Below are 11,164 nucleotides of genomic sequence, written 5' to 3' on the forward strand. Positions count from 1 at the left end.
TAAAGTTATAACTTTATTTAGTTACTAAAAAGGTACAAAAAAGTTATGCTTTTCTGAGATACTGAAAAGGTACAGAAACAGTTCTAGTAAAAAGGTACAATAAAGTTATAACTTTATTTAGGTACTAAAAAGGTACAAAAAAGTTATGCTTTTCTGAGATACTGAAAAGGTACAGAAACAGTTCTAGTAAAAAGGTACAAGAAAGTTATAACTTTATTTAGTTACTAAAAAAGTACAAAAAAGTTATACTTTTCTGAGATACTGAAAAGGTACAGAAAAAAGTTCTAGTAAAGTTATAACTTTATTTAGTTACTAAAAAGGTACAAAAAAGTTATGCTTTTCTGAGGTACTGAAAAATGGAGAAATCATATTTGTTAGGTATAACTTTTTAAAGCTTCATAAACCTCTCATTTATTATGAAAAGGTATCAAAAAAAATCATAACCTAACCTGCAAAGGGGCTGTTGCCAGTCTCAGTTTCTACAGCTTGTCCAGGTAAACGACTGCAATGTACCAGTTCCCACCCAAGTGATACAAAAATACAATGGCGAATACTTCAGGGGGATAATTTAGTCTTATTACTGAAATACATAAGTGTCTGAAATCACGTTAAATAACTCAAGTGTCAGGCAGGCAGATGTTATCAGAGACATCATATTCAGGATCAGGGATTTTATGATATCAGATAATGTAATTTAGCCTATTTGTGTGTTGCATATTAAATAAGAATAAATATAGCCATTTCAGGGTTTTTTGTCATAGTGTGCTATCAGTTACATCAATTTAAGATTGAATCAAGTTATGCATGAAAATGACATAAACCCACTGATATCACATTTTAATATTTTTTTAATCAAATTTGAATTCATCTTTCAGAATTTATATTAAATTTTTTGATGTTATTTTCCATTTTAAAATAACTATAAGATTTGGAGTGTAACATACAGGAATCTATCACGATGCAACTGATACAGAATTTTAACCATACTAAGGTAAAACTAAATTTTAATATTTTCAATGTTCTCCGTCTTTCCTCGATTCCTAGATCATTTTTCTTAATAAACTTATATTTTTTCTATTTTTTTTGACTGGCTCAGATATCCCTCTCTAAATATTTTTCAATCACTGGCAACAATAAGGTTTGGGGATCGAGGGATGTAGAAACATTTAGTTACGTAAGTCATTACCCGACCTCTCTTCAACTCCCACCACCCGGATACTTTTATACACCAACTTCTGAACTATTTTGGATTAAAAATATTGAAACATTAAATTTTCTAATTAGGGGGGTACTTTTTATACAGGGGTGGGTGGGGATGAGGGGGTTACTTTTTGGGATACTTCTTATACCCCTACCAAAAAGTCCCCCCCCCCCCCCCCCCAATTTTTTTTTTTTTTANCTGGATACCTTTTATACAGGAGGTACATTCAGGTACGAGTATAATAGTGCTGGAGGTTGGTGTATCGTTGTGGCCCTAACAGATGTCATTGGCATTTATATAAATTATCTAAGGTGAACACAGTAGACACAGTTGCTTAGACTCCACCAGACTTCCTTTGCTAATAGACCTATTGTCAACAGGAAGTTAAAGATCTCCCTGGTGTTAACAACACCCAGACACCACACCTAGTATATAACTCAAGGAAAAACAGGTCACGACCCCAGCCTCTCTCCACTACATTGCTACTACTATATAATTATACTCAGTCTATTGGGGAATTCCGAAGTTGATGAAGAGGCTAATAACTGTCAGAATGACCACAATGGTCAAAGGTAGTGGTTATACATACAGATGCATGATCATTGGTCATTCTACCCACTGGTCAATTCACAACCAGTCTGAGGAAAGGGCTACAGATGTTTTGGTACTCCATCATTTAGGTACTGAGATGTTTCGGTACTTGTACAAGAAGTGTCGGCACTTCCAAAAAATTGCTTAAATACATGAAAAATATTTTTGAAATAAAGTTTTAACATAGCACTTTGTATCTATGTTTTGTGTGTCATTGATTTAAATTTCATGAAGACAATTCAGCTTTTTTTATCTTAATAAAAAAAATACGGAAATATCCCTACCTTTAGGTACTGAAACTACAGAGTACCAAATTTAAGTCTAGAATCCCTGTGGAAAGAGGTTTGCATCCAGGCAGTATTATTGATATGCTACATATATACTTTCATAATTATAGAAAATTTCAGGCACTTCTTCAAGTTCTTTTTCTGATAACAATCTTCTGGCCAGCTTAATGATATAAATTATATGGTTTGTTAATTTTAAATATATAACATAAGAAAATATGTAGGATATTTACCGTATCAATTATAATGTAGAAAATATGTAGGATATTTACCGTATCAATTATAATGTGGAAAATATGTAGGATATTTACCATATCACAGTTAAAACATAAGAAAATATGTAGGATATTTACCGTATCAAAATTTTAAGCATATGACTATAATTTGAGTGTTAGCAAACACTGGTTTAAAAAGACTATAATTTACCTCATGAAGAGGTAAATTATATGGAATGGTGGGATACCGATGACCAGGTATGAAAAGTGGGCGGTCACTCGACAGTAAATAACGCCTAATATATACATGTCCACACCTGGGACTAACAGGGTCCATACAACTGTCTCCCTCCAGACATTTCCTGTGGTGTTCCTTTGACAAAGGTGTCACTTATAGAAAATAAATTTATCTTGTCCTTAAATTAAGTCTGTCCAGAGGAAGAATTGGTCTTTTATACCAACACCCTGTTACATTATAAAGAGAGACACGAAAAAAAAAGTAGTGATAAGGCAGATGATAGCTATAAACAGGTATGTGGTTGTATAAACAGGTGGTAGATATAGACAGGTGGTTGATATATACAGGTATTAGCTATAGACAGGTGGTAGATATAGATAGTGGTAGATAGAGTTAGGAGGTAGTCATAGACAGGTGGTTGATATATACAGGTGTTGGCTATAGACAGGTGGTTGGTATATACAGGTGGTAGTTAAAGACAGTTTATAGATATAGACAGGAGGTTGATATATACAGGTGGTAGCTATAGACAGGTGGTTAATATAGACAGATGGTAGATATAGACAGTTTATAGATAAAGACAGGTGGTAGTTATAGTTAGGAGGTAGTTATTAACAGGTGGTTGATATAGACAGGTGGTAGATATAGAAAGGTGGTAGCTATAGACAGGTGGTAGTTGTAGACAGATGGTTAGTATATAAAGGTGGTAGATATAGACAGGTGGTTGGTATATACAGGTGTTAGATATAGATAATGACAGGTGGTAGTTATGGTTAGGAGGTAGTCATTGACAGGTTGTTAATAATAGACAGGTGGTAAGTATAGACAGGTGGTTGGTATATACAGGTGGTAGGTATAGTTAGGAGGTAGTCATAGACAGGTGGTTGATATAGACAGGTGTTTGTTAAATACAGGTGGTAGATATAGACAGTTTATAGATATAGACAGGTGGTAGTTATAGACAGATGTTTGGTATATACAGGTTGGTAGTTATATACAGTTTATAGCTATAGACAGGTGGTATATATAGACAGGTGGTTGATATAAACTGGTGGTTAGTAGATACAGGTGGTAGTTATAGTTAGGAGGTAATCATAGACAGGTGGTCGATATATTCAGGTGGTAGAATAAGATATAGACTGATGGTAGTTATAGATAGATGGAAGATATAGACAGGTGGTAATTATAGACAGGTGGTTAGTAGATACAGGTGGTACATATAGACAGGTGGTAGATATAGACAGGTGGTTGGTATATACAGGTTGAAGATATAGATTGATGGTAATTATAGACAGATGGAAGATATAGACAGGTGGTAGATATAGACAGGTGATAGTTATAGACAGGTAATAGTTAAAAATAGGTGGTAGATATACAGGTAATAGGTATAGACAGGTGATAGTTATTGTCATGTGGCAGTTATAAAGACAGGGGGTAGATATAGACAGGTGGTATATATAAAGACTACCAACTATATATATATCCTTTTTTATCCTTTTTTATTATACAGTTGGTAGCTATAGACAGAAGCTTTGAGAAGACTCATAATGCTTAATTTTGTTCAAGGAAGACAACTCTGAAACACAAATCTCTAGGTAATTATTTTCAAGGTTATGTCACATTCATTTTGTTTATGTGATGATGGAGTTTGGAGATATATGACAGTTATGACAGTTAGCCACAGGTTTTGTCAGAAATCCCAAAATGACAGAGACACTCACTGGTGCTGATAGTGATCAAAAATCTATTAGTTAAACAAGATTATTTTTGATGCACATGAAAGAGAAAATGTACTGATACGGTGGGCATATTCATAGAGATGTAATATAGAAAAAGAATTGTCCAAATTCTTAAATGTCTGCTGTGGCCTTGAAGTGAGTCTTCAAGTTCATTCACCATCTGCAGAGTAGGAAGATATTAATAAAATACTTCATATCAGTTTCTGAAAGTTCCCATTTAAGGAAATTTTAAAAGCTACATTCTATAATAACACATCAATCTTTTAAATTTACACTGTTTGAAGACAAAATGTCCAGTTTTCAATTAAAACGCAATTTGAGTATTTTAAGTACAGACACAGCGTCACTGTTTTATACCTTTTGTGAACTTATGTGTCATAGTACTAGTAGTACAAAAATGTATATGAAAAATTGTGTGAAAATGGAGGGGAAGTTTCTCGATGGCTCCTTTCCAGTATTTAAGTGATACAGATTGACATTTAGCAAACTGAGTCTAGATTCTGCATTTGAGATTTCAATCGCAGATCGATCGAGCCCTCATGGTATCTGGTAACAGGAGGCGGGGCACGTAATGAAAGGTACCCACATGTACCCAATACAATTTAATTGTGGGGAGTGAATTTTGTGGCAAAATTCTAGCACATCATTAAGAACTGTATAAAAGAAATGCGATACAGGTCACAATTCGTGTTAAGTGCCAGAAAGATAAAAGGCCCATAAAAACATCACTAACCAGTGTCAGACAGAACTTTAAACTTTTTTAATACACTTGGTAAAGAATTGAAAATGCAATTATATTTTTTGTCGAGACAATAAGGAGACAGCTGATGGTTATTTTATTCTATACTTGTTAGCATACAACACAAATTATAAAAGAGATGCGATTATTTATTAATCAAGATGTCTATTGTTTGGAAAGCAAAGAAACAAACCATTATTCTAGAGTGTTATTACATTCATGAATTTTTCTGAAATTCTGAGCAATCTGGTGAAGGCCTACTTTTAACCTTCCATTGACATTGCTAAAATTTAACTTTCATTATCATTTTGAATTATTATATGTGCATTTAAACAACACTGAACTACTGAAATGAAAATCGAATATGTATGAAAATAATGCTGACCACTTTTCCATTAGTATAATAGCCATCATGACCTGTGAAAACTGACTTGGATGTTTCCTTGGTCTGAAATATGGTCAACCTCGATCGTTACACTGCCACAATATATCCTGCTAAATTGGCATAATAGTAGGTTTTGGCAATACGTCGAGGGAAATGTACCAGGTCACTGCAACATGTTTAATAGTTGTAAGTTTTTTTTTAAAACGGTCAAGGACAACAACAAGTCAAGGTTTATTTATATAACGCACTTAGGTCCTGGACACTAAGCAATTTTGGAAAATCAGAATAATTGCAGAACCTCCCAATATTCTCAAAAAACAGCGGCATAAAATGATTTTTAAGTTTGTTGATAAATTCTGGTAAAGGAATAGGACTCTCGGACAAGAAAAAAAGAACAGGGGGTACTTATGGATAGGGGTGTGCACATGGTTGTTAGGTCAAATACGGTAACAAATAACACCAATGGCCACTTATAAGGGATAGGGGTGGTTATTTGGTCAAATACAGTCACAAATAACACCAATTGGCACTTATAAGGGATAGAGGTGGTTATTAGGTCAAATACAGTCACAAATAACACCAATGGGTACTTATAAGTAATAGGGGTGGTTGTTAGGTCAAATACAGTCACAAATAACACCAATGGGCACTTATAAGGGATAGGGGTGGTTGTTAGGTCAAATACAGTAACAAATAACACCAATGGGCACTTATAAGGGATAGGGGTGGTTGTGTGGTCAAATACAGTCACAAATAACACCAATATTTCCTCCACACTATATCACATTGTTTGGTTCTATTGTCCTTTTCAAAATGATCTTACGTTCTGAGCAACCCTGTACATACATCAACATGGGTACATATTTGGAAAAGTTTTTTTTTAGATTTACATGAGTGTTTATTTCTTACCTGAAAAATATGAACTTGACAATTTAATCTGCCTTTATAATGCGTTTTCCTAAACAAGCAACATCCAACAGATTCTAAGTTTTAGGAATTAATGCTTGCTGAGGAATTTGGGTTAAAAAATGAAAATAACTGGTGCTTTTTGAAAAAATAAAAATTCTGTATTTAAGTCATTATTATACTGTAGGTCTAATATTTAAAAAAAAATGTTCATAACCTTTTATAACATCATAACTGTGAATACATCTTCGGCACACTCATTTCAAAATTCAAACCTTGCTGTCATTATTTTGTTTTTGATAAACTGACCAATCTCTACACTAGAAAGTATTTCGCTCATTGAAACAAAAATCTGTGTTGTGTTTGATATCAACGACTGGTCGCAATAGAAGGGAGACAACCCGAACGTTTCATGTACTTTAAAAATCATGAAAAATGTACATGTACTTGTTTGCTTACATTTTAATTCGTTTTGCATATATATAATATGAATAATGATTTAGCAGCATGCGACTATTTATTAGGGGAAATGAAAAAAAGATGAGAAAACGTTTATTTCTTGTCAAGGACGAATTTGTATAACTACAGAAACAGGAATAAATTTGCTGTACAGAAATATTGCTTGCGACATATCTTCCTATTGACAATTGCGAACATCGTGTAATTCAAAATTTGAATATAAGAACAGATGCAACTTACCTGACAGACGCATTGCCATTTTGACTAGAATTATTTGGATAAATACTTGTACTTCCGACGGCTCCATGTGGGTGACCTTGAACGTTTGTCACGTGATTGTTTCCATTGAGTTGTCGTCTGCACCGTCCTGTTGTCCTGCACTTCAGCATCGGAGCATGTGGCATGGTTCCTTGTAGGCGTTTGACGTTAAGATATGTCTTTTTCTGAATATTGAGTGCAATGTTTCTCAACTACTTTCGGTCTTTTTCTTATATCAGAATTTGAAAGAAATCCTTTGCTTCCTTTCGTCATCAACGAAACGAATGTAATTCAATCAAAACCATCTCCCCGGTAATATTTCTGAAAATATAAATACCAGAACAAAATCAGTCAGTTATGGGTTCATTTCAACCCGCAGTAATGTTTTCCATCGGAATACTAGAAAATATTAATTAGGAAAAGATGTGTTACTGAGAACAGCGCTGGTGGTTGAAACTGTCACATATTTTTCTTCAGTGTCGCGCGACAGAACTCATTTGAGTGCAATTGTCGCATTTCGCAATGAAAGGTTAACAAACGTATTATGGCGTTCATTTGCGTCAATATATTGCGGTCATATCCCAAATATACATTTGCTGTTTACTGCGCTAAATGTGACACGCTCGAACTTGATTATCACTAGCACAGTAGGTGCAAAAACAGTTTGTTTGAAATGATATCTACGTGCGTGAAAGCACAGGGACCTGAACATTTGTTACAGCTATTTTTGGACCTAAACTAAGGGTGTTCAGAGTAATTTCACATGTTTTAGGGGTTTAAATTCTTTAAATCAGGTCCCTGTGCGCGAAAGGTGCAAGTTGGACGACAAAAAGGCCACCGTTTCTAGGGGGAGCCGGGGTAATGCCCTCTCCCACTCATCAACGAAAAAAGAAATCGAATCTTAAGCTCTCTGGTACGATCTGACACTTTTTTCGAGCGCAAACAAGCTTTATTATTCAAGTTTTTCTTTTCATTCTTTTTAATGCATTCAGAAAGGTCAACATTAACAAAGTAAAATTAAAAGAAAATCCCTAATGATTTAAATGGCTTAGAGGAATAGAGGAATTGAGAAGCACTGTGTTCATGATCTCATGTTTTGACCCAAAACCCTCCCTATCCCCGTCCCGTAAGCTCTACCCTTCCTTTCCTTTATTTGCTATTTTAAACTACGCACAAGTATAATTTTTACAACTTATTGAACACTCCTCTCACAGTCTATAGTGTATGTAACGTATACCACCCTCCTCTCACTATATATAGTGTATGTAATGTATTACACCTTCCTCTCACTATGTATAGTGTATGCAACATATCACACCTTCCTCTCACTATATATAGTGTATGTAATGTATTACACCCTCCTCTCACTGTCTATAGTGTATGTAACGTATACCACCCTCCTCTCACTGATTATATTGTGTGTAACGTATTACATTCTCCACTCACTGTCTGTAGTGTATGTAACGCATCACACCCTCCTCTCACTGTCTATAGTGTATGTAACGTATTGCACCCTCCTCTCACTGTCTATAGTGTATATAACGTATCACACCCTCCTCTCACTGTCTATAGTGTATGTAACGTGTTACACCCTCCTCTCACTGTCTATAGTGTATGTAACGTAGTACATCCTCAACTCACTGTCTGTAGTGTATGTAACGTATCACACCCTCCTCTCACTGTCTATAGTACTATTGTATGTAACGTATACCACCCTCCTCTCACTGATTATATTGTGTGTAACGTATTACATCCTCCTCTCACTGTCTATTGTGTATGTGACGTATTACATCCTCCCCTCACTGTCTATTGTGTATGTAACGTATCACACCCTCCCCTCACTGTCTATAGTGTATTAATGTATCACACCCTCCCCCACTGTCTATAGTGTATTAACGTATCACACCCTCCCCTCACTGTCTATAGTATATATAACGTATTACATCCTCCCCTCACTGTCTATAGTGTATTAATGTACCACACCCTCCCCCACTGTCTATCTATAGTATATATAACGTAATACATCCTCCCCTCACTGTCTATAGCGTATTAATGTATCACACCCTCCTCTCACTGTATATAGTGTATATAACGTATTACATCCTCATCTCACTGTCTATAGTGGATGTAACGTATTACATCCTCCCCACCCTGTCTATAGTGTATGTAACGTGTTACACCCTCCTCTCACTGTCTTCTCACTGTCTATAGTACTTCTGTAGTGTATGTAACGCATCACACCCTCCTCTCACTTTCTATAGTGTATGTAACGTGTTACACCCTCCTCTCACTGTATATAGTCCTATTGTATGTAACGTATCCCACCCTCCCCTCACTGTCTTCCTCTCACTGTCTATAGTACTTCTGTAGTGTATGTAACGCATCACACCCTCCTCTCACTGTATATAGTCCTATTGTATGTAACGTATCACCCCCTCCCCCACTGTCTATAATGTATTAACGTATCACACCCTCCCCAAACTGTCTATAGTGTAAATAACCACCCTCCTCTCACTGTCTATTGTGTATGTAATGTATTAAACCCTCCCCTCACTGTCTACAGTGTATTAATGTATCACACCCTCCCCCTCTGTCTATAGTGTATTTAACGTTTCTCACCCTCCCCTCACTGTCTTAGTACTATTGTATGTAACGTATCCCACCCTCCCCTCACTGTCTATAATGTATATAAAGTATTACATCCTCCTCTAGTGTATATAACGTATCACACCCTCCCCCACTGACTATAGCGTATTAATGTATCACACCCTCCTCTCACTTTCTATAGTGTATGTAACGTGTTACACCCTCCTCTCACTGTCTATATGCAGTGTATGTAATGAATTACACCCTCCCCTCACTGTCGATTGTGTATATAACGTATTACACCCTCCCCTCACTGTCTTAGTACTATTGTATGTAACGTATCCCACCCTCCTCTCCCTTTCTATAGTGTATGTAATGTATCACACCAACCTCTCACTGTCTATAGTGTAGGTAACGTATTACACCCTCCCCACACTGTCTATAGTGTATGTACCGTATTACATCCTCATCTCACTGTCTATAGTGGATGTAACGTATTACATCCTCATCTCACTGTCTATAGTGGATGTAACGTATTACATCCTCATCTCACTGTCTATAGTGGATGTAACGTATTACATCCTCCCCACCCTGTCTATAGTGTATGTAACGTAATACATCCTCAACTCACTGTCTGTAGTGTATGTAACATATCACACCCTCCTCTCACTGTATATAGTACTATTGTATGTAACGAATCCCACCCTCCCCCACTGTCTATAGTTTATTAACGTATCACACCCTCACCTCACTGTGTATAGTGTATATAACGTATTACATCCTTCTCTCAATGTCTATAATGTATATAACGTATTACGTCCTCCTCGCACTGTCTATAGTGTATATAACGTATCACACCCTCCCCCCACTGTCTATAGTGTATGTTACGTATGTCTATAGTGTATGTAACGTGTTACACCCTCCTCTCACTGTATATTGTGTATGTAACGTATTACATCCTCCTCTAACTGTCTATAATGTATATAAAGTATTACATCCTCCTCTCAATGTCTATAGTGTATATAACGTATCACACCCTCCTCTCACTGTATATAGTCCTATTGTATGTAACGTATCACACGCTGCCCAAACTGTCTATAGTGTAAATAACGTATTATACCCTCCTCTCACTGTCTATTGTGTATCTAGTGTATTACACCCTCCCCTCACTGTCTTAGTACTATTGTATGTAACGAATCCCACCCTCCCCCACTGTCTATCTATAGTATATATAACGTACTACATCCTCCCCTCACTGTCTATAATGTATGTGACGTATTACATCCTCCTCTGACTGTCTATAGCACGCCCTCCTCTCACTGTCTATTGTAGTACATCCTCAACTCACTGTCTGTATTGTATGTAACGTATCACACCCACCTCTTACTGTCTATAGTGTATATAACGTATCACATCCTCCTCTCACTGTCCATAGTGTATATAACGTATTGAACCCCCCCCTCACTGTCTATAGTATATATAACGTATTACACCCTCCCCTCACTGTCTAGAGTGTATTAATGTATCACACCCTCCTCTCACTTTCTATAGTGTATGTAA

General features: G+C 36.1%; 1 protein-coding gene across 1 annotated transcript in view; it reads right to left on the reverse strand.

Annotated features, from left to right (window-relative positions):
• The window catches only part of LOC110456412, a 49,474-nt gene extending 42,208 nt beyond the window's left edge, over positions 1 to 7,266 (reverse strand). The window contains exon 1 of the mRNA XM_021507155.1: positions 7,001 to 7,266. Within this exon, the coding sequence (XP_021362830.1) occupies positions 7,001 to 7,164 (164 nt within the window). The 5' untranslated portion in view covers positions 7,165 to 7,266. The remainder of the gene's footprint in view (positions 1 to 7,000) is intronic.
• Between the last annotated feature and the right edge of the window lie 3,898 nt (positions 7,267 to 11,164).

Source organism: Mizuhopecten yessoensis, unplaced genomic scaffold, assembly GCF_002113885.1.
Source record: "Mizuhopecten yessoensis strain PY_sf001 unplaced genomic scaffold, ASM211388v2 scaffold1011, whole genome shotgun sequence".
NCBI classification, from domain to species: Eukaryota; Metazoa; Mollusca; class Bivalvia; order Pectinida; family Pectinidae; genus Mizuhopecten; species Mizuhopecten yessoensis.